Below are 22,677 nucleotides of genomic sequence, written 5' to 3'. Positions count from 1 at the left end.
CTGGGGAGCGTTAGCCACAGGAGCCTGCCCTGGTGTGCACAGCACCGGCTCACTCCTGCCCGTGTGTCCGCCTGGCACTGGGGCACCCAGGCCTGGGTTCATCAGCCTCGGTTCCTGTTCAGTGCCCTTGCTGGAGCCCAGCGGCCTGGCCAGGCAGCACAGCGGCTTGTAGGGCCGAAGCTGTGATAGGCAAGGAGTGTGCACACCTCTTTGTGCAGCACCACACGCAAGGGGCCCGAGCCTGCCTGGGCACCAGGGAGCCACTGAAACAGACCGGAGGAGGTGATAACAACAGTCGTCCGGAAGCGTGAAAGCTCCGTGAGACAATTCCAGCCCTGGTGCCCTGGGAATGCCGGGCTGTGTCCTGGGCTGCCGGCTGAGGGAGGTTGGCGGGGTAGCGATCTCTGTGCCACCACAGGGCACGTGTTCGCAGCGGTGCAGCGGCAGAGAGCACACAGCCAGGCAGGGGGCGAGACCGAAACCAGCAGCCACGAGAACACACGCCGCCTCTCTGAGGCTGGCTGAGAAACTCGCTGCTGCGGGGCAGGTAAAACACACGCGCACGCATATGAACGCACACATCGCCACACGCCCAGGGGCACACACCCGGGGGCAGCCATCTAACCATGCATCCGCAGCACTGACACGCACACGCAGCGACCAGACAGCGGTTGGCCATGGCCTCTTTTAAGGTGCACCAGTCATTAAACCAGAAGAACTGAATGAAAAGGCTGGAAAATATAGTCCTCAGCTCCATCAGACTGGAAACCTTTCGTTTGCTTTGCACAGCCGCTGCGTCGCTCACGGCCAGCGTCATGTGCCGGGGCGTTTGTAGGCCTGGCTCCCAAAGAGTTAATGGCAAAGCCTTTGGAGGGCTCAGTGTGTAGCATTTCTACAAAACCCCCTGCTTCCTGCAGGGAGTTGGTGTGAAGTTGTGAGAATCTGTCCCCAGCTCAGCCGCTAAAATTAGATTTTGCTCTTTAACCTCTTCCCTCCCAAATCAGACTCAGGCAGCGGGTTTCCCTCCGCGCGGCGTGTTAGCGGGTGGGGATGCCCAGGGAAGCTGGCAGAGGTGCTGGACTAGGGGTGAAGGGGATGCTGCTCCTCCCCGGCTGGAGGTGGGTCCCATCCCATCTGGGGTTTGCAGTTCAGTGGCACTCGGCACCCCCACTATCCACATTGTTCCAGCACCCCTGGCTGTGACCTCCCTGCGGGGCCTGAGCAAGGCTCTCCCTCCCATCTTGGCTTCTCCCGGCAGGGGGCAGGGTGCTGCCCTGTGGAAGGTCTGATGTTGTAATTCTGGCAGTGACTCAGCCGGGAGACATCTGGCCTTGGGATCTGAACCACATGCCTCCTTTGGCTCCTACCCCAGGGGTCCTCCCCTTCACTCCCCCCCACTCCCCAGAGCTCCGGGATGGCCCTGGACTGTGCCTGCCCCTCCATCCTTCCAATGGGTCGCTGAGGAGCGGCTGCAGGTGCCGTCTGCCCTCTCCCTTCGCGGGGCCTGGGCGCACCAGCAGGGCCAGTGCTCGGGACCGGCGCGGGGAGCGGCTGGCCACCCCCGTGTGCGCTACCAGGAGCCCTGGGGGTGTAAGCGTGGCCTCCCAAGCCAGTGGGGCTGCACCTTTGCCAGCTCCCCGCTGCGCCCTGCAAGCCCTAAGGCCAGGCCCCGGGGTGACCTCCGCACCCTCCATCTCGGGCCGGCCCCTCACTTGGGGGAGGCGGTGCGTGCCTGCCCGGGCACCCTGCCGCAGCCAACCCCCCCGCCCAGCTGGCTGCCCGGCCCTCGCTCTTTAAGAGCAGCCTCTCATTTACATAGCCCCGCCCCCGGGCGCCCTGGTTGGCTGGCCGGGCCCTGCCCATGTAAAGCATGGCCAGCAGGGCGGAGCTTGCCGCGTGAATGAGACCCCGCCCCCCGCTGCGGGGCCGGAGTGTAACTGAGCGGAGCCCGAGCCCCGACCTGCCACTCGGGACCTTCTGCTCCTGCAGCCGCCGGCTCGCCCCGCTGCGCCGCGGCCCCTGCAGCTCCGCCGGCCCCTCCCCTCCCCGCTGCGCCGCGGCCCCTGCAGCTCCGCCGGCCCCTCCCCTCCCCGCTGCGCCGCGGCCCCTGCAGCTCCGCCGGCCCCTCCCCTCCCCGCGGGGCTGTGCGCGCTCCCCGCCGGCCGGGCCGGGGCAGCGAGGGGGGCTTGGCGGGTCCCGCTTGATGAGAGCCCCGGGTCGCTCTGCGCTGCAGCGAGCCAGCCGGGAGCGGGGAGATGCCGGGCCTGGCTGGCTGGGCGCTGGTGCTGGCCCTGGGCACCTGGGCGCGGGCCGAGGGCGCGGTGCCCCTGGCCGACTTCTACCCCTTCGGGCCGGAGCAGGGCGACGCGGTCACTTTGAAGCAGGACGACGGAGGCTCCGGGCTGCAGCCGATCTCCGTGAGGTTCCCCTTCTTCGGAGCGGGGCACGCGGGGCTCTATGTAAGTACCGGGGCCCGGGGGGCTCCGGGGAGGGAGGGGGCCCGCCCGCAGCGAGACGCGGGGCCGAGGGGCCGCGTGTGGCGAGGGCCGGGCCGGGCGGGGTGGCACCGGGCAGCCGACGCGTTTCGCCCGGACTCCCTCGGACTTTTTGTTTCCACGAGTCGGAGCCTGGTGCCTGCGAGCGGGAGCCAGAGGCCGAGGCTGTGCAGAGCCCGGGCCGGGACTGAGGCAGGGAAGTGGGCCGTGGCCCTTAGGCCCGTCTGGGGCTTAGGGACACCTGTCCCCGGCCACCGGCCTGGGACTGCCCCTTGGTGCCGCGGGCTCCTGTCGCCCCACGGCCGCCCCGGCTGCTTGGCAAGCCACACAGGGCTCCCGGCAACAGGGCTTTGAGCCCCTGTGCCCCTGGCTTGTGCTGGACAGAACCGGCCTTTCCAACCCGCCAGCGCAGGCCTGGCAGCGAGAGCGGGGGCCGGGGACACAGCCAGCCTGCTGTCGGGTGGGAGCGGGGGCCGGGGACACAGCCAGCCTGCTGTCGGGTGGGAGCGGGGGCCGGGGACACAGCCAGCCTGCTGTCGGGTGGCAGGGAGCGGGGGCCGGGGACACAGCCAGCCTGCTGTCGGGTGACAGGGAGCGGGGCCGGGGACACAGCCAGCCTGCTGTCGGGTGACAGGGAGCGGGGCCGGGGACACAGCCAGCCTGCTGTCGGGTGGCAGGGAGCGGGGGCCGGGGACACAGCCAGCCTGCTGTCGGGTGGCAGGGAGCGGGGGCCGGGGACACAGCCAGCCTGCTGTCGGGTGACAGGGAGCGGGGCCGGGGGCACAGCCAGCCTGCTGTCGGGTGACAGGGAGCGGGGCCGGGGGCACAGCCAGCCTGCTGTCGGGTGACAGGGAGCGGGGGCCGGGGGCACAGCCAGCCTGCTGTCGGGTGGGAGCGGGGGCCGGGGACACAGCCAGCCTGCTGTTGGGTGACAGGGAGCGGGGCCGGGGACACAGCCAGCCTGCTGTCGGGTGACAGGGAGCGGGGGCCGGGGACACAGCCAGCCTGCTGTCGGGTGACAGGGAGCGGGGGCCGGGGACACAGCCAGCCTGCTGTCGGGTGACAGGGAGCGGGGCCGGGGACACAGCCAGCCTGCTGTCGGGTGACAGGGAGCGGGGCCGGGGACACAGCCAGCCTGCTGTCGGGTGACAGGGAGCGGGGGCCGGGGACACAGCCAGCCTGCTGTCGGGTGACAGGGAGCGGGGGCCGGGGACACAGCCAGCCTGCTGTCGGGTGGGAGCGGGGGCCGAGGACACAGCCAGCCTGCTGTCGGGTGGCAGGGAGCGGGGGCCGGGGACACAGCCAGCCTGCTGTCGGGTGGCAGGGAGCGGGGGCCGGGGACACAGCCAGCCTGCTGTCGGGTGGCAGGGAGCGGGGGCCGGGGACACAGCCAGCCTGCTGTCGGGTGGGAGCGGGGGCCGGGGACACAGCCAGCCTGCTGTCGGGTGGGAGCGGGGACACAGCCAGCCTGCTGTCGGGTGGGAGCGGGGGCCGGGGACACAGCCAGCCTAGCACTGAGCCAGCAGGGCTGCAGCAGGAGCAAAGCCCCAGGAGCAAAGCATCAGCGTTCGGGGTTGTTCCCAAGTTGAAATGTTCACAAACTTTTTCTGAATTATCTTTGCAACTGTCACTCCCAAGGCTGCTGGGGACTGGTGCTGCCTTCTCCACTTGTCCCCGGCGGGCAGCCCTGGGCCGGAGGGCGGAAATGGGGCCGAAGGGAAGCCGGGTCTCTAGGCCAGGCCCTCTCCCAGCAGAGACCCAGTCTCTCCGAAAGGCGGCCTTGCAGGTCAGTCCTGCCCCCGAGCACCCCTTGGGCTGAAAGCTGGAGGGTTTCCTAAAGAGCCTGGGTCCGAACCAGCCCTGGGTGTTCAGTCCCTTTGGCTTGGCTTCCTGCCTGCCCGCCGCAGGCTTTCCCTGCAGGCTGCCACTCCGCTCCATTGATGCTTTGGCACTTGGCTCCTCGCTCACCCGGGAGCCAGCCCGAGTGCCAGGCCCGGGTGGAAACGCAGCAGCTCCTCGGACAAGCCGGGGCAGGCCTAGCGCCCCTGGCACAGGCCCACGAGAGCGGCTCTTCCGTTTGGCTGCTTCCCGTTGCGGCCTCGGGTCTGGGCCTCCGTTCCCTGCCGCCCTGGTGCTGAGGGGCCTGGCCCAGCCAAATGCTCCGACCGCTGGGGCTGGGGGTTCTGTCCAGGCAGCCCCTTCGGACGGCAGGCAGGCAGGGCAGCCGGCAGGAGTGACGGACTCACCCCTCCCTGTGCACACAGAAGGCAGGTGAATTTCCCCCAGTGTCTGTGGGCCCGTCGCCCTTCACATCAGTGCAGAACGGGGCGGGTTCACCGGGGACCCCACCCAGCCCCAGTGGCCGTCGGCACCACGGCCTGGAGCACAGGAGTGGCCAGGCTGGGTCAGACCGACGCTCTCTCCAGCTCGGGGTCCTGTCTCCCAGCACTGGCCAGTGCAGCCAGGCCCTGGCTGAGTGACCCATCCCGTGTGGCCCAGTCTCAGCCACTGGCAGGCAGGTGTCTGGGGACCCCAGCGCCCATCCTGGCAAGTGGCTGCTGATGGGCCTGTCCTGGTGGTCACCGAGGCTCCCGGCATGCCCAGCCGTGAGATCCCCATGCGGTGTGCTCTGTGCGCGGAGGGGGCCTCCGGCAGCACGTCCGACGGGAAGCAGCTTCCCAGCTCTAGAACTGGTGTCCGTGCTCAGAGAGCAGAAGGCACCAGCAGCCAGGCCAAGACCCTGTGGGCCCCCAGCTGTGCAAAAGGGGCCTGCGGCTGCCAGGGGGTGCTGGTGACAGGTGGCCGTCAGTGGCATGGGGGCTGGGATGTTGACAGCGCAGGGCGGCACACGGTCCCAGCGGAACGTGGGCTAGAGCAGCCCTGCAAACGCTGGCATCACTGTCACTAGACCAGGTCCCCTAGTGCTGTGAGGGCAGCCCCTGTGCCAGAGAACATGCTGTTTGAAGGGAGAGGCCCAGACAGGCAGAGGGGCATATAACAAGTCAGTGGCAGAGCCAGGTGTGACGGACCGGGCCGTGTCTGGGCACAGCTGAGGGCGTCCGCTCAGGGCAAATTGCTCAAATCCAGGGCTCCTTACAGCCCCCAGACTGGTGACCTTCCCAAACAGGCCGCAAACCAATCCCACAGAGCGCTTCAGCAGCCTGCGTGATGCCTCACAAGCAAAACCCCTCCGACACCCCAGCAATATCCGTGCCCCAGATGGCCCCGGGCCTCATACACAGGTGGGGAGTCCTAGCACCCAATCCCACCTACCCCGAACAAGTTCTGTCCGGTCCCAAGAAACCAGCCACAGATCCCTGGTCTATTTATCCTCTGGACCTTATCCACAGATCACGCTGAGCCAATCCTTTAGAATCTACCAGCTAAAGGTTTATTACCACAAGAAAGAAAAGCATGAGAGTAAGGTTGTTAAAGGATAGTACGTTACATGCATCGAATCTCCCAGTTCTCGATGCAGGCTCTAGCAGAGATGTTACAGCTGCTGGCTTAAGAGTCCTTGTTGCGCATCCCAGGATCAGGATGGGTCCACAGGTCTTCCTGGCTCTTCAATCCCTGCAAGGCTTCCTCTGGGATGAAGTGCTGAGCTGAAGACTAAGATGGAGACCACCACATGGCCTATTTATCCCTCCTTCCTGGTCTCTTCTTGGCTACAGCAGGTCACCTGGCCAGCGGCCTATTCCTGTGTTCCCTGCTGGTAGCCCTTAGGTATGAGTCACCACTCAGACTTGAGGTGTGTCCTTGGCCCATTGAGTGCCATTGTCCCACAGGGCCTCGCTAATTAGCATGTCCATAGGCCGGGCTCTGCCTAATGCTCAATCACATGCAGAGAAATATTCGGTATCGACACAGATTACTGACTCCTAACTACACACACAGACATTATACAATCACATGACCAGCGTACATAGGATTAGCAGACAGTGAGCTTCAATTCAACACCCCACATGGCCCCTTTTATACCATTTTTGGGGCCAACACCCCCCCATGGGTGCAGCCGTGATCTGGCTGCTCCCCTCAAAATCCAGTAGCGTGACACCAGGAATGGCTGCCAAGGTCCCAGTGACCCCTAGCCCGAGGTTCTCAGTTCTTTCTTCTATGCCCCCTTCTCTGTGGGAACCACATTACAGTCCCCCCCCCCCCCCCCACCTCCTGCCCATCTGAGGAACAGGCAGCTGGGTGTCAGGCAGACCCAGCTGGCTCTGTCCCCGGAGGAGCCCATAGCAGTGAGCCAGGGATCCTCCACCCAGAGCCTCTCGCTCCCGCAGGCTCCCAAGGGTTTGAAACACACAGGGTCGTGACCAGTGGGGTGGCCCGGCCAGGCCAGGGAAGCGGGGAGAGGGCACAGGGAAATGATGAGGGGTTTGGAATGGGTCCCACAGGAAGCGAGATTAAAAAGACTGGGACTTTTCAGCTTAGAAAAGAGGAGACTAAGGGGGATACGATAGAGGTCTATAAAAGCATGACACGTGTGGAAAAAGTGAATAAGGAAAAGTTACTTATTCCCACAATATAAGAACTAGGGGTCACCAAATGATATTAATAGGCAGCAAGTTTCAAGCAAACAAAAGGAAGTTTTTCTTCACTCAGCGCATAATCAACCTGTGGAACTCCTCGCCAGAGGATGTGGTGAAGACTAGGACTTAACAGGGTTCAAGAAAGAGCCAGATAGATCCATGGAGGTTAGGTCCTCAATGGCTGTTAGCCAGGATGGGTAGGAATGGTGTCCCTGGCCTCTGTCTGTCTGGAAATGGAAGATGGGAGGGATCACGTGAGGATTCCCTGTTGTGTTCGTTCCCTCTGGGGCACCTGGCATTGGCCACTGTGGGCAGCCAGGGTCCCGGGCTAGAGGGGCCTTTGGTCTGACCCCGTGTGGCCGCTCTTACGTTCTGTTCTAATGCCCAGGTTTCACCTGTGAGTTGGGTCCGTGTTGTGCATCTCCTCACACAAGGACCGGGTGCTACAGTAACACAGCTAACACATACGAGTCCCGTTGCAGCCAGGGAGAGAGAGGGACTACCCGGCGGGGCAGAGCCTGGACGTTTTTCCCAGTTTGTTTATTTGGTGTATTTGGCAGCCTTTTGGCCCAGAACCTCAAAGGCGTGTAGGCTCCTAACTCCCATAGAAATCTGAGAGTTAGGAGCCTGAAAACCTTTGAGGATGTGTTCAGTCGGTGTCATGGTTTCTCTGTTAACTGGTTAGCAAAAGACCCTTTGAAACTCAGTGGAGTGGCTGGGGTGGACAAAGTTGCAAGGGACTGTTAGAAATCCCGTTGGGCGTGTGCAGGAGCTTTGGTGCCGGAGGAGCGCGGGGATGTGACGCTCCGGGGGCTGTGCATTGCCAGACGCTCAGAGCCGGCCTGCTCGTCCGCGGGGCGGGGGGAAGAGTCACACGCTGCCCCCTGCCCAGTCCACAGGGGACGGGATGAATGTCTTGCATTAGGGCTTGTAGAGACACCAGGAATCAGAGGGCCGGGTGCTCAGTGGACGTAGCAGGCTGATCCAGCACTGCTAGTCTGATTGCCCCTGGTGCCGGTGGGCAGCCTGCGAGAGCTGGTCTGCTCCTTGGCCGATCCCTGCAAGGTGGCATTGGTGTGGGGAGGGATTATCCCTGGGCCTGCCGACGTCGCGAGACCACGCGTGGGCGCACAGTGGAGGCTGCGGGCTCGCGGAGAGTAGGGGCCGCCTGCCGGAGCACGGCCCTGGGATTCGCTCAGACACAGCAATTCCTCACAAGGGGGAGTGCTAGGTGCCTGGCAGCCTCGGAGGGAGCACGGGGTGACAGAATGGGGAGGGGCAGGGGCTGGGGGGGCACAAAAGAGCCTCCAGTAAGAAGCCACACAGCCTTTGCTCTTCCCTGCACCAAAGGCAAGAACAGCCTCTCAAAGCACCTTGCCGTCCCATTCTGCAAACAGGGAAACTGAGGCAGGGTGCTGACTTGATGTACCCAAGGCCATGCAGTACGTCAAGTGGCAGAACCAAGATTCGAACTCGCCATCCTCTGCCCCCACTACACAGTGCTCAGCCCTCCTTGGTGGGAGCCTGGCCCCCGCTGCACAGCACATGCACAAAGGCCAGGAAACGCCATGGGCTCCCGCAGGCACATGGATCCCAGGCGACTGGTGACCCGCAGCCCCTGTCCCCCTTTGCGCTGTGCTAGCAACGCCAGCTCCTCCCGCGCAGCACGCTGTTAGCCAGAGAGAGCGCGGGCGGCCGGCTGTGGGGGTCTGTCCTGAGCACGCTGTTAGCCAGAGAGAGCGCGGGCGGCCGGCTGTGGGGGTCTGTCCTGAGCACGCTGTTAGCCAGAGAGAGCGCGGGCGGCCGGCTGTGGGGGTCTGTCCTGAGCACGCTGTTAGCCAGAGAGAGCGCGGGCAGCCGGCTGTGGGGGTCTGTCCTGAGCACGCTGTTAGCCAGAGAGAGCGCGGGCGGCCGGCTGTGGGGGTCTGTCCTGAGCACGCTGTTAGCCAGAGAGAGCTCGGGCAGCCGGCTGTGGGGGTCTGTCCTGAGCACGCTGTTAGCCAGAGAGAGCGCGGGCGGCCGGCTGTGGGGGTCTGTCCTGAGCACGCTGTTAGCGAGAGAGAGCGCGGGCGGCCGGCTGTGGGGGTCTGTCCTGAGCACGCTGTTAGCCAGAGAGAGCGCGGGCGGCCGGCTGTGGGGGTCTGTCCTGAGCACGCTGTTAGCCAGAGAGAGCGCGGGCGGCCGGCTGTGGGGGTCTGTCCTGAGCACGCTGTTAGCCAGAGAGAGCGCGGGCGGCCGGCTGTGGGGGTCTGTCCTGAGCACGCTGTTAGCCAGAGAGAGCGCGGGCGGCCGGCTGTGGGGGTCTGTCCTGAGCACGCTGTTAGCCAGAGAGAGCGCGGGCGGCCGGCTGTGGGGGTCTGTCCTGAGCACGCTGTTAGCCAGAGAGAGCTCGGGCGGCCGGCTGTGGGGGTCTGTCCTGAGCACGCTGTTAGCCAGAGAGAGCTCGGGCGGCCGGCTGTGGGGGTCTGTCCTGAGCACGCTGTTAGCCAGAGAGAGCGCGGGCGGCCGGCTGTGGGGGTCTGTCCTGAGCACGCTGTTAGCCAGAGAGAGCTCGGGCGGCCGGCTGTGGGGGTCTGTCCTGAGCACGCTGTTAGCCAGAGAGAGCGCGGGCGGCCGGCTGTGGGGGTCTGTCCTGAGCACGCTGTTAGCGAGAGAGAGCGCGGGCGGCCGGCTGTGGGGGTCTGTCCTGAGCACGCTGTTAGCCAGAGAGAGCGCGGGCGGCCGGCTGTGGGGGTCTGTCCTGAGCACGCTGTTAGCCAGAGAGAGCGCGGGCGGCCGGCTGTGGGGGTTTGTCCTGAGCACGCTGTTAGCCAGAGAGAGCGCGGGCGGCCGGCTGTGGGGGTCTGTCCTGAGCACGCTGTTAGCGAGAGAGAGCGCGGGCGGCCGGCTGTGGGGGTCTGTCCTGAGCACGCTGTTAGCCAGAGAGAGCGCGGGCGGCCGGCTGTGGGGGTCTGTCCTGAGCACGCTGTTAGCCAGAGAGAGCTCGGGCGGCCGGCTGTGGGGGTCTGTCCTGAGCACGCTGTTAGCCAGAGAGAGCGCGGGCGGCCGGCTGTGGGGGTCTGTCCTGAGCACGCTGTTAGCCAGAGAGAGCGCGGGCGGCCGGCTGTGGGGGTCTGTCCTGAGCACGCTGTTAGCCAGAGAGAGCGCAGGCGGCCGGCTGTGGGGGTCTGTCCTGAGCACGCTGTTAGCCAGAGAGAGCGCAGGCGGCCGGCTGTGGGGGTCTGTCCTGAGCACGCTGTTAGCCAGAGAGAGCGCGGGCGGCCGGCTGTGGGGGTCTGTCCTGAGCACGCTGTTAGCCAGAGAGAGCGCGGGCGGCTGGCTGTGGGGGTCTGTCCTGAGCACGCTGTTAGCGAGAGAGAGCGCAGGCGGCCGGCTGTGGGGGTCTGTCCTGAGCACGCTGTTAGCCAGAGAGAGCGCGGGCGGCCGGCTGTGGGGGTCTGTCCTGAGCACGCTGTTAGCCAGAGAGAGCGCGGGCAGCCGGCTGTGGGGGTCTGTCCTGAGCACGCTGTTAGCCAGAGAGAGCGCGGGCGGCCGGCTGTGGGGGTCTGTCCTGAGCACGCTGTTAGCCAGAGAGAGCGCGGGCGGCCGGCTGTGGGGGTCTGTCCTGAGCACGCTGTTAGCGAGAGAGAGCGCGGGCGGCCGGCTGTGGGGGTCTGTCCTGAGCACGCTGTTAGCGAGAGAGAGCGCGGGCGGCCGGCTGTGGGGGTCTGTCCTGAGCACGCTGTTAGCCAGAGAGAGCGCGGGCGGCCGGCTGTGGGGGTCTGTCCTGAGCACGCTGTTAGCCAGAGAGAGCGCAGGCGGCCGGCTGTGGGGGTCTGTCCTGAGCACGCTGTTAGCGAGAGAGAGCGCGGGCGGCTGGCTGTGGGGGTCTGTCCTGAGCACGCTGTTAGCGAGAGAGAGCGCGGGCGGCCGGCTGTGGGGGTCTGTCCTGAGCACGCTGTTAGCCAGAGAGAGCGCGGGCGGCCGGCTGTGGGGGTCTGTCCTGAGCACGCTGTTAGCCAGAGAGAGCGCGGGCGGCCGGCTGTGGGGGTCTGTCCTGAGCACGCTGTTAGCCAGAGAGAGCGCGGGCGGCCGGCTGTGGGGGTCTGTCCTGAGCACGCTGTTAGCCAGAGAGAGCGTGGGCGGCCGGCTGTGGGGGTCTGTCCTGAGCACGCTGTTAGCCAGAGAGAGCGCGGGCGGCCGGCTGTGGGGGTCTGTCCTGAGCACGCTGTTAGCCAGAGAGAGCGCGGGCGGCCGGCTGTGGGGGTCTGTCCTGAGCACGCTGTTAGCCAGAGAGAGCGCGGGCGGCCGGCTGTGGGGGTCTGTCCTGAGCACGCTGTTAGCCAGAGAGAGCGCGGGCGGCCGGCTGTGGGGGTCTGTCCTGAGCACGCTGTTAGCCAGAGAGAGCGCAGGCGGCCGGCTGTGGGGTCTGTCCTGAGACCAGCGGCCGATCTGCTTGTAAGTCTTTCCGGGGGTCTACGCTGGCCAAGCTCGGGCCCATCGCGCAGTCCGTACTGGGGCAGGCAGCCAGTGGCTCTTGGCTCCAGCCGGGCCCGCTCTGCCGGGGCGGATTTGCTGGCTCGGGTCTCCGACATGCTCGGCCAGTCGAGCGAGTTCAGAGAAGCCCCAGCTCTTGCCCTGCTGCCCTCTCGCGCCCCACTTGCGAGACAGGCTGTGCAAGGCACCCACCGGGGCTGCCAGGCCTGCTGCCTTTCTGCGGGCCCTGGGTCTGGCTGAATGAGGCTGCGCATGTGACCCGAATGCCGTGTGCTCGCTGCAAGTCCCAGGAGAGGGCAGCTCTTCAGCCAGGCTCCTGCATGTGCCGGCCGGGCGCTGGCCCCCTGCCGGTCCCCCGCTGCCCCCTCCCTGCAAGCCAGGGAGCCAGAGGGGTGGGGTGCACACCTGGGAGTGTGCGGCCAGCGGCTCCTGCAGGCAGGGGCAGGGGATTCCCAAGGGGCCCACCGTGCTGGAGGGCCTGCTGCTGCCGGGGTCCATTACACCAGCCAGGCGCTGGGCCTCCACTCGCCGCACGTCCCCCGCTGGTGCTGGTGGCTGTGGGTAAGGGGCCGCCCCTGCCTGGCGCCGCCAGGGCTGCGTGCTCCGTCAGCTCGTGCCCACGTGCAAACGAAAGGCGTGCGACGTTCCGGGGGGGGGGGGGCGCCGGCCTACCCCTGCAGCCTCTGGAGGCGCGTGGTGCAGTGGATGGGAGCTGAGCACCTGAGAGTGTCTGAGGAGCTGGCTAAGGCCAAGCTGTGCTGTGCTCAGCGCGCTGGGCACCCTGTTAGCTACGTTCCCAGGGGAGAGTCCCTGGGGCAGCCTGCCCTGCTCCCCAGGCACCCAGCAGTAATGGCGGGCGGAACGGGGTCTCTGGCGGGGGGAGGGGAGGGGAGCGGGGCGAGCAGAACGGGGTCCCCAGCAGGGGGGGGAAGTGGGGTGGGCGGAACGGGGTCTCTGGCGGGGGGGAGGGGAGCGGGGCGAGCAGAACGGGGTCCCCAGCAGGGGGGGGAAGTGGGGTGGGCAGAACGGGGTCTCTGGTGGGGGGGGAGGGGAGCGGGGCGGGCAGAATGGGGTCCCCAGCAGGGGGGGGAAGTGGGGTGGGCAGAACGGGGTCTCTGGTGGGGGGGGAGGGGAGCGGGGCGGGCAGAATGGGGTCTCTGGCAGGGGGCAGGGGAGCGGGGCGAGCGGAACGGGGTCCCCAGCAGGTGGGGGAAGTGGGGTGGGTGGAACGGGGTCCCCGGCGGTCTCTGGTAAGACGTTGGGGTGTATGAGGGGGTTTAGGGCTGGGCTCTGGGAGGAAGTTGGGGAGCACAAGGGGGGTTCAGGGCTGGGCTCTGGGAGGAAGTTGGGGTGCACAAGGGGGGTTCAGGGCTGGGCTCTGGGAGGAAGTTGGGGTGTATGAGGGGGTTCAGGGCTGGGGTTGGGGTGTAGGGGGGTTCATGGCTGGGGACGGGGGTTGGGATGTAGGAGGGTTCAGGGCTGAGGTCGGGTTGGAGTGTAGGGGGGTTCATGGCTGGGCTTGGGGTGTAGGGGGTTCATGGCTGGGGTTGGGGTGTAGGAGGGTTCAGGGCAGGGGTTGGGGTGTAGGGGGGTTCAGGGTTGGGGGTTGGGCTGCACGAGGGGGGTCAGGTTCGGGGGTTGGGGTGTAGGGGGTTCAGGGTTGGGGGTTGGGGTGCACGATGGGGGTTCAGGGTTGGGGGTTGGGGTGTAGGGGGGTTCAGGGTTGGGGGTTGGGGTGCACGAGGGGGGGTCAGGTTGGGGGTTGGGGTGTAGGGGGTTCAGGGTTGGGGGTTGGGGTGCACGAGGGGGGGTCAGGTTGGGGGTTGGGGTGTAGAGGGTTCAGGGTTGGGGTTGGGGTGCACGAGGGGGGGTCAGGTTGGGGGTTGGGGTGTAGGGGGTTCAGGGTTGGGGGTTGGGGTGCACGAGGGGGGGGTCAGGGTCGGGGGTTGTGGTTCTTACCTGACCCGGCTGCAACTCCCCTTTTGTTGCGGTAGAGAACAGGTGACTCCCTGCAGCCCTGTTTTCTCACCTGCAGGCACCGCCCCCACCGTTCCCATTGGCTGCTCTTCCCAGCCAGTCGGAGCTGAGGGGCGGAGCCTCCAGGCGAGCGGGTGGTGTGAGGCCGACAGACCCTGGTCCGCTGCGGGCAGCTTCGAACCGGGGCCCTGTCACGCTTAGCGCAGGCGCCTCCGCTGCAGGAGTAAGGCCTTGGGGGCCCTTGGCTGAGGCTTAGGGCAGGCTCGTTAACCCCTCGGTGGCCAGCCGGCCTTGCCGCAGGGGCCAGGCGCTGAGGCGTCCGTGCCGCCGAGGAGCAGCGTCAGGATCAGGCCCCGCGGCAGCGGTGGTACGAGTCTGGCCGGGGCAGGAAAAGCCGTGCCCTGTCGCAGCTCACACTGGGCCCGGTGCTGGCTCTTCCGCGGCGGGGGCAGGACGGCGGGGGCAGCGGGGGGGCGGGCTGGAGTGCAGCGGGCACGCGCATCAGGCCAGCACTTCCTGCAGCAGCGGCTCCCAAGCCCAGCAGCCAGCTCTGAGCAGGGACAGAAAGCCCCCCCCCCCCGCCCGAATGCAGCTTGTGTAAAGCGAGGAAGTGAAGCCAGTCCCGCTGGCACCCCCACCTCCCCTCCCGGCGGGCGCCCCACGTGTGCTGGGCGCTGTTTGTGTAAAGCGCTGTGGCTGCGGCGTTTGCTCAGCTGTTGCTCCTTCCTCTGGCCCATCTCCGGCGGAGAACAGAGCCCGACTTGTTCTGCCCTGTTTCCCGGAGGGCTCTGCCACTCGCCCCTCGCTCACAGCCAGCGGGCGGGCCGGCCCTTCCCTGCCAGGGCCTCTGCGGCACCTGAGTGAGGGGCGCCTCTGGGCTTCAAAGAGCAGGGAGGGGAAAAGCCAAATGTTTATGGGAATGGCCTCTAAGGTCCGACTCCACCATGTTCGCTGTGCCACTCAACGCCCGGGCAGGACGCCTTTGGCTCTGCCCTGTCTAGCTACGGTGCATACGTGGCCCTCCTCCCTGTAGCACTGAGCACGCCATGGTCCCCCGGCAGGCAGGCCAGGGCTATCCCCCTGTGGTATAGATGGGGAGCTGAGGCACCACCAGGCTAAGTGACTTGCCCAAGATCACGCAGGAAGTCTGTAGCAAAGCAGAGAACTGACCCCAGCACTCAGGCTAATGCCTGACCCGCTGGGCAGTCATTCCTCGCTCACGCTGGCTTGTCTCTTTCTGCCACGTTGAGTTCATCTTCTTCCCCGAACAGGTGAACAACAATGGAATCATCTCTTTCCTGAAGGAGGTTTCCCAGTTTACACCAGTCGCTTTCCCAATCTCCAAAGACCGGCGTGTGGTAGCAGCTTTCTGGGCCGACGTGGATAACCGCCGGGCAGGGCAAGTGTATTACCGGGAGAGTAAGGACCAGGCCATCTTGGAGAGAGCCACCAAGGACATTGGACAGTATTTCCCTGAATTCCCCGAATTCGCTGCCCGCTGGGCGTTTGTGGCCACCTGGCACCGGGTGACTTTCTTTGGAGGAAGTTCCTTTTCTCCAGTGAGTGGCTGGCATTCAAAGCAGGGCGGGGGATGGAGGGAAAGGGACGACACATACGGAGTCCAGGCTAACGCTCTGTGAGTTGCCCAAAGTAATTACATTTGCCCTAGCAGGGGCCCTCAGAGACTAGACCCCCCACAGCACACCCCATACAGCTGCACTTCAGAACTGAGGGTATGTCTACACTACCCCGCTAGTTCGAACTAGCGGGGTAATGTATGCATACCGCACTTGCTAATGAAGCCCGGGATTTGAATTTCCCGGGCTTCATTAGCATAAGCGGGGAGCCGCCATTTTTAAATCCCCGCTGCTTCGAACCCCGTGTAGCGCGGCTACACGGGGCTCGAACTAGGTAGTTCGGACTAGGGTGCCTATTCCGAACTACCGGTACACCTCGTTTCACGAGGAGTACCGGTAGTTCGGAATAGGACCCTAGTCCGAACTACCTAGTTCGAGCCCCGTGTAGCCGCGCTACACGGGGTTCGAAGCAGCGGGGATTTAAAAATGGCGGCTCCCCGCTTATGCTAATGAAGCCCGGGAAATTCAAATCCCGGGCTTCATTAGCAAGTGCGGTATGCATACATTACCCCGCTAGTTCGAACTAGCGGGGTAGTGTAGACATACCCTAAGGGACTGAGGGGTTATATCCGAAATTCCTTTGGAACAATGTGAGTGATATTCTGAATAATTTAAGAACACCTTACTACATGCCTGAAAAGCTACAACTGAGGCAGAAGGCTGCTGGCTAAAATTCCACCTGACACGTACACACACGATGGAAGGGGGAAGTTAATACAGTCGTAAGAAAGTTAGGAATTGTAGACACTTGAGAAGGGAGCCAAGGGAGACAGACCCGGGCAGCAGAACGAAGGGCAGTACAAAGGCATTTTGACAATACAGTAGGAGCAGCAGGAATCCTGACGAAGGGCTCGCTGCACGGCCGGCTGGAGGTGCTAGGAGGAGCTGTGGTAATGCAGAAAGGGTAGAGCGGACCCATCCATATTTCTGGTTTGTATTTGGGGCTAGTCTCCGCATGTGCAGCCTCCTCCCGTCCCGCCAGTGCCTCTGGAGGGCTTTCTACTAACGTTGGACATTTGAAATCTGCTGATCCAGGTGACTTGCTGGCAAGGGTTTGACGAGCTGGCTGAGGAGCTGACTGGCCCGTTGCCGACAGGGCGTGGAGCCCTGCGCTAGCTGGTTTCTCTTCCCCGGTCCCAGCTCTTTCTCCTCTGCCCTAGCTCAGCCTCCCTGACCCTGGACGTTTCTCCTGCTCTTGTAGGTAAACACCTTCCAAATCGTCCTCATCACTGATGGCAAACTCTCCTTTACCATCTTCAACTACGAGGCCATCGCCTGGACCACGGGCATGCACGCCAGTAGCGGGGGGGATTCTGCTGGCCTGGGAGGCATTGCAGCACAGGTAAGCTCTGCCCATTGCTGGCGCGGGACATCTTCGGAGCCTCCGGTGCTGCTGCGTTTGCTAGTGATTCCTGCCGGGTCACGAGCCGCTGAAGAGCCGTTGGTGCTTTCCCCTGAAGTTCGTAACTAGCCTGTTCTCTCTCCTTGAGGCTGCAACCATGCAGGGGCGTTGTCATCCCAAGCCACGGCTCTGCGTTGGCCAGCGCCTCCCAGGCCCTTTCTTTCCTCAGCGCAGTCTGGAAGAGCGGCCGAGCAGCTGCTGCAAGCATAGCTCTCCCTGGGGGGGCGGGTTGGCCCACTCGGCCGTGTGACCTCCCCCCGTGGCTCTGTCCTTGGCCTGGGAGCGCCTCCAGAAGGGTGGCGGGGGCGGAGCGGCTCTGCGTCCCAGAGTTCACGAGGGGCTTGGTGGCCGTGGGGGCCGGACCCCACGCCGGGGACACCAGCCAGGGGGTGGGGGAGCCTCCCCGGGGCAGCTCAGCGAGTTCCCAGCAGGGCTCCACGTGGCAGTGCAGCGGCTCTTTCTGTGAGGCCAGGCCAGGCTTGGCCGGGCGCCTCCCGCACACGCGATGCCAGGGGCCGTCATGCGCTTTCCAAGGGGCGAGTCGTCAGCAGGGAAGGCGGCGAGGCTGCGCCGTGCAGGGCGTGGATTCCCCTTCCTTGGGAGCCGCTCTCAGACGCGGACTGGCCCTGCTCCCGGCTCGGCCAGCCGGGACCGAGTCCTCCGCCCCTCGGGCTGGGGCTCCTCGCCGGCCCGGCGGACTCCGGGCTCTGTTGCCAGGGGCGCTGGGCACTCCTGGAGGGGCCGTTCCAGCTCGGGGAGACGGGCGTTTGGATGCAGCGAGCGGGGCCCGGCCTGGCCGCCGGCGGTGCGGCTGGGATGGCTCTCGGGTGGCTAGGCCAAGGCAGAGCCAGACTGCTGGGAAAGAAGCGACGCACGTTGAGCTGGGTCAGGCGTGCAGCTCATTTCGGAAGTGGGAGCGCGGCGGCAGCCCGCACTTGGAAATGGAGCCCCCTTCCTCCTCGGCAGGGAGGGTCCGGAGCCCTCCAGGCGACTGTTCCCACTGCCTTTCCGAAGGAGTGCTGCTGCGTAGACGCGCTCCTCCTGGCAGGCCCGGTGCCTTAGCCACTAGAGCGCGCTACCGCCGAGCCGTTGGCCCAGTGGGGGGATGAAAGCTTGTGAGAGAGCAGCAGACGGCGCCAGTTTCTTCCGGGTGGCTTTCTTCTCCTCGGGGGCTGGCGCGTGGCGGAAGCGAGGCCTCGCTGCCTCTGTCCCTTCCCCACGGGCCCCTTCGCTCCCGCCCTGGTCCCCAGGCAGGCTTCAATGCCGGTGACGGAGAGCGCTACTTCAACATCCCCGGGTCCCGCACCGCCGACATCGTGGACGTGGAGCTGACGACAAACGTGGGTATCCCCGGGCGCTGGGTGTTCAGAATCGATGATGCCCAGGTGCAAGTGGGGGGCTGCAGCAACACAAGTAAGAGGCCAGCCCCTCCTCCTGCCCTCTCTGGGGTCTCTCTCTTTCCGGGGGGCCGGGCAGGGGCTGCAGGAGAGAGGCCCGGGGGACATGGCTGCGGTGGCCCAGGGAAGCGCAGCGGCCACTGGCCAGAGCTCGTGCCCCAGGCCCTGGCCGTGGCCGAGAGGGGTGGCGGGGTGTGCGTGGGAAGGGGGGCGCCCCAGGACAGCCAGCCGGGGCTGTGAGGAGAAGAGGGCTCCCGCCTCGGCCACGCTCAGCCCCTGCGGCTAGAGCTGCCTGTGGCTCCCCAGCCGCTTGGCACTGGGAGGGGCCGGGGAGGGGAGGGATGTGCATCGCCACGCTGGGGGTCTTTGCACTCAGTCGCTTGGACCTAGGAAAGCAAAAGGGGGCACTGCCGGGAGTCGGGGCTCCGGCGGGGCAGCTGGGAAATGCAGTAGGCGGCGAGGGGGGAAGGAACAGTGCGAGAGACAGGCACGCGCACACACGCACGCGCACACACACACAGTCACACTCTCACGCACACAGTCACACTCTCACACACACACAGTCACACACAGTCACACTCTCTCACACACACACAGTCACACTCACACACGCGCACACACACAGTCACACTCTCACGCACACACACACAGACACACACACACAGACTCTCTCACACACACACAGTCACACTCTCTCACACACACGCATACAGTCACACTCGCACACACACACACAGTCACACTCTCACGCACACACACACAGACACACACACAGACTCTCACACAAACACACAGTCACACTCTCACACACACGCACACAGTCACACTCTCTCACACACACACACAGTCACACTCTCACACACACACACGCACACAGACTCTCTCACACGCGCACACACACACACACAGACAGTCGTAGACACACACAGAGACACATGCACACTCTGAGGCAGGCCACGCAGCTCCCTCTGGCAGGGCAGGCCCTGGGGGCAGGGGGAGGCTGTTGTTGCTGGAGGCCGGTGGGTGTGGGTGTGGGCTGGACCCTGACGCGCTCTGCTCCCCACTCCGCAGCCTCCGTGTGCCTGACACTGCGGCCCTGCGCCAACGGGGGCAAGTGCATCGAGGACTGCGTGACGGGAAACCCCTCCTACTCCTGCTCCTGCCTGGCCGGCTACACCGGCAAGAGGTGCCAGCTTGGTAAGCGCTGCCTGTGCCCGCGGCATGCCAACGGCTCCCTCCGGTTAGCACCGTCCCCCCGCTGGCCCCCCCCCCGCGTCCCACCTCGCCGTGTCCGGATGAAATGAGCACTAAGGTGTGTGCCAATGTGCACCACCCGTAGAAAGAGGCAGCAAGCGGCGGGCTCTCTGCTGGGCAGCATTTGAACCTCTCCCACGCGCCCCCGTCCAGGGCTCATGGCCCCTGCCGCTCCCCTCACCACGGGGCAGGGGCGTCTGGCCCCACCCCTCGGCCCCGCTCTCTTTCAGACGTGGACGAGTGTCTCTCCCAGCCGTGCCAGAACAGCGCCACCTGCATCGACGGCCTCAACGGCTTCCGCTGCCAGTGCGGCCCCGGCTTCAAAGGGGCCCTGTGTGAGAGCGGTGAGTGGGGCCAGCTGGCTGGGAGGGGGCCCCGGCTCGGTCCACGCGCAAGCTCCGGATCGCCCGCACAGCTGGGGCAGGGGAAAGCCGCCCTCGGGCCGCTGGCGATGCCCCCGTCTCCGGCACAGAGTGGGGGGGAGGGAGAGCCCAGGGCTGCACTGCCTGTGCCAGAGCTCGGCTTCCCGCTGCAGGGAGGATGGGGCCTCCTGCATGAGTAACGACTGTCATTGCGGACCAGTCCTTACGGGGGTGTCGCCGGCCTGGCCTGGGTGACGGGGGGTCAGTGAGGAGAGTGAGTAACGACTGTCATTGCGGACCAGTCCTTACGCGGGTGTCACCGGCCTGGCCTGGGCGACGGGGGGTCAGTGAGGAGAGTGAGTAACGACTGTCATTGCGGACCAGTCCTTACGCGGGTGTCACCGGCCTGGCCTGGGCGACGGGGGGTCAGTGAGGAGAGTGAGTAACGACTGTCATTGCGGACCAGTCCTTACGCGGGTGTCGCCGGCCTGGCCTGGGTGACGGGGGGTCAGTGAGGAGAGTGAGTAACGACTGTCACTGCGGACCAGTCCTTACGCGGGTGTCGCCGGCCTGGCCTGGGCGACGGGGGGTCAGTGAGGAGAGTGAGTAACGACTGTCATAGCGGACCAGTCCTTACGCGGGTGTCGCCGGCCTGGCCTGGGTGACGGGGGGTCAGTGAGGAGAGTGAGTAACGACTGTCATTGCGGACCAGTCCTTACGCGGGTGTCGCCGGCCTGGCCTGGGTGACGGGGGGTCGGTGAGGAGAGTGAGTAACGACTGTCATAGCGGACCAGTCCTTACGCGGGTGTCGCCGGCCTGGCCTGGGCGACGGGGGGTCAGTGAGGAGAGTGAGTAACGACTGTCATAGCGGACCAGTCCTTACGCGGGTGTCGCCGGCCTGGCCTGGGCGACGGGGGGTCAGTGAGGAGAGTGAGTAACGACTGTCATAGCGGACCAGTCCTTACAGGGATGTCGCCGGCCTGGCCTGGGCGACGGGGGGTCAGTGAGGAGAGTGAGTAACGACTGTCATTGCGGACCAGTCCTTACGCGGGTGTCGCCGGCCTGGCCTGGGCGACGGGGGGTCGGTGAGGAGAGTGAGTAACGACTGTCATAGCGGACCAGTCCTTACGCAGGTGTCGCCGGCCTGGCCTGGGTGACGGGGGGTCAGTGAGGAGAGTGAGTAACGACCGTCATAGCGGACCAGTCCTTACGCGGGTGTCGCCGGCCTGGCCTGGGCGATGGGGGGTCAGTGAGGAGAGTGAGTAACGACTGTCATAGCGGACCAGTCCTTACAGGGATGTCGCCGGCCTGGCCTGGGCGACGGGGGGTTGGTGAGGAGAGTGAGTAACGACTGTCATAGCGGACCAGTCCTTACGCGGGTGTCGCCGGCCTGGCCTGGGTGACGGGGGGTCGGTGAGGAGAGTTAGTAACGACTGTCATTGCGGACCAGTCCTTACGCAGGTGTCGCTGGCCTGGCCTGGGTGACGGGGGGTCAGTGAGGAGAGTGAGTAACGACCGTCATAGCGGACCAGTCCTTACGCGGGTGTCGCCGGCCTGGCCTGGGCGATGGGGGGTCAGTGAGGAGAGTGAGTAACGACTGTCATTGCGGACCAGTCCTTACGCGGGTGTCGCCGGCCTGGCCTGGGCGACGGGGGGTCGGTGAGGAGAGTGAGTAACGACTGTCATTGCGGACCAGTCCTTACGGGGATGTCGCCGGCCTGGCCTGGGCGATGGGGGGTCAGTGAGGAGAGTGAGTAACGACTGTCATTGCGGACCAGTCCTTACGCGGGTGTCGCCGGCCTGGCCTGGGCGACGGGGGGTCGGTGAGGAGAGTGAGTAACGACTGTCATAGCGGACCAGTCCTTACGGGGATGTCGCCGGCCTGGCCTGGGCGACGGGGGGGTCAGTGAGGAGAGTGAGTAACGACTGTCATTGCGGACCAGTCCTTACGGGGATGTCGCCGGCCTGGCCTGGGCGACGGGGGGTCGGTGAGGAGAGTGAGTAACGACTGTCATTGCGGACCAGTCCTTACGCGGGTGTCGCCGGCCTGGCCTCGGCGACGGGGGGTCGGTGAGGAGAGTGAGTAACGACTGTCATAGCGGACCAGTCCTTACGGGGATGTCGCTGGCCTGGCCTGTGCTGGCGTGGGTGCCCTAGCAGGTGTCCAGCAGGCTGCGAGCCTGCGGGGTCGGCAGTGCCCAGCTGTGGGCCAGGAGCGTGGTGGAGGCCACGCACGGGGCAGTGCGGTGGGAGTGAGCGCTGGCGGCCCCCCCGGAGCTGCACGTAGAGTCCCAGTGCAGGGGCGACGAGAGGGCAGCAGGGAGCCGCGTTGCTGTCTCCGCCGCCAGGCTGCCAGTTTTCTCAGCAGATTGCGCCCAGCGCCGGTGGCAGCCCCAGCTCTCTCCACAGGGCTGCAGCCAGTGCCCGGCCGGGTGACGCTGCGCGTTGGCCGGGAGGCGAGCGCTCGCTGTGGCTTGTGCCGCTGACGTGCGCCAGGCGCCACCGGGAATCTCAGCTCGCTGCTGCAGCGTCGGGGGAGCCGCGTGACGGCGAGTCGGGGCCCCCCGGTCCTGCACCCCCGGAGCAGCCAGAACAGTCTCCACCCGCCCGCAGAGCAGAGGGGTCGATTAGGTTTCCCGAGCAGCCCAGCACAGACGGGAGGTGGCCGTAGGAGGGGGCAGGATGCCCAGACCCCGTAAGGCGGGTGCCTGAGCCCCGGTCTCCAAGCCCCCTCCCTAGGCGTCTCCATCATGTTTCCAGCCCCAGACACCTCTTCCTCCCCCACGGGCTTCCTTTGCTCCAACCTCCTTCCCTCCCTCAGGCAAAACCGCTCAGGGTCAGGGCAGTGTCTGGCCCCCCTGCTGGGCTGTGCTCACAGACACAGCGCCGGCATGGCACCGTGTGGATTTCGGAGCAGGGCTGAGCCGCAGGGAGCCGCTGAGGGGACTGGCGCTGCAGGAGGAGCGTTCGTCGGACGCCTGCGGGAACGGCAGCCGTCCCCTGCGGGCGCTGGGCTCGACAAAGGCAGCGCTCTGCTCCTTTGGCCGGGCGGCGGGGGCAGCTCGAGGGCGCAGCACGTCCCAGCGCCAGGACAGCTGTCGTTTTCGATAAAGGCAATCGGGCCCCAGGGGCCACGTCCGTT

General features: G+C 65.7%; 1 protein-coding gene across 8 annotated transcripts in view; it reads left to right on the top strand.

Annotated features, from left to right (window-relative positions):
* The first annotated feature begins 10 nt into the window (after positions 1-10).
* The window catches only part of SNED1 (sushi, nidogen and EGF like domains 1), a 54,121-nt gene continuing 31,454 nt past the window's right edge, over positions 11-22,677 (top strand). For 2 of the 8 annotated variants that reach the window (XM_089780969.1, XM_089780967.1), the window contains exons 1-6: positions 13-2,459; positions 14,755-15,042; positions 16,322-16,462; positions 17,773-17,935; positions 18,991-19,116; positions 19,404-19,517. In XM_089780969.1, coding sequence (XP_089637095.1) covers positions 2,256-2,459; positions 14,755-15,042; positions 16,322-16,462; positions 17,773-17,935; positions 18,991-19,116; positions 19,404-19,517 — 1,036 coding nt within the window. In that variant the 5' untranslated portion in view covers positions 13-2,255. Of the gene's footprint in view, positions 2,460-3,982; positions 4,282-14,754; positions 15,043-16,321; positions 16,463-17,772; positions 17,936-18,990; positions 19,117-19,403; positions 19,518-22,677 lie in introns of those variants that run through there. The other 6 variants (XM_089780971.1, XM_089780970.1, XM_089780972.1 and 3 more) reach the window with 6 other exon arrangements.

Source organism: Pelodiscus sinensis, chromosome 10 (genome assembly GCF_052426305.1).
Source record: "Pelodiscus sinensis isolate ZL-2025 chromosome 10, ASM5242630v1, whole genome shotgun sequence".
Classification (NCBI taxonomy): Eukaryota; Metazoa; Chordata; order Testudines; family Trionychidae; genus Pelodiscus; species Pelodiscus sinensis.
The sequence above is the reverse complement of the archived record's forward strand: the minus strand, read 5'-3'. Positions and strand labels throughout refer to the sequence as shown.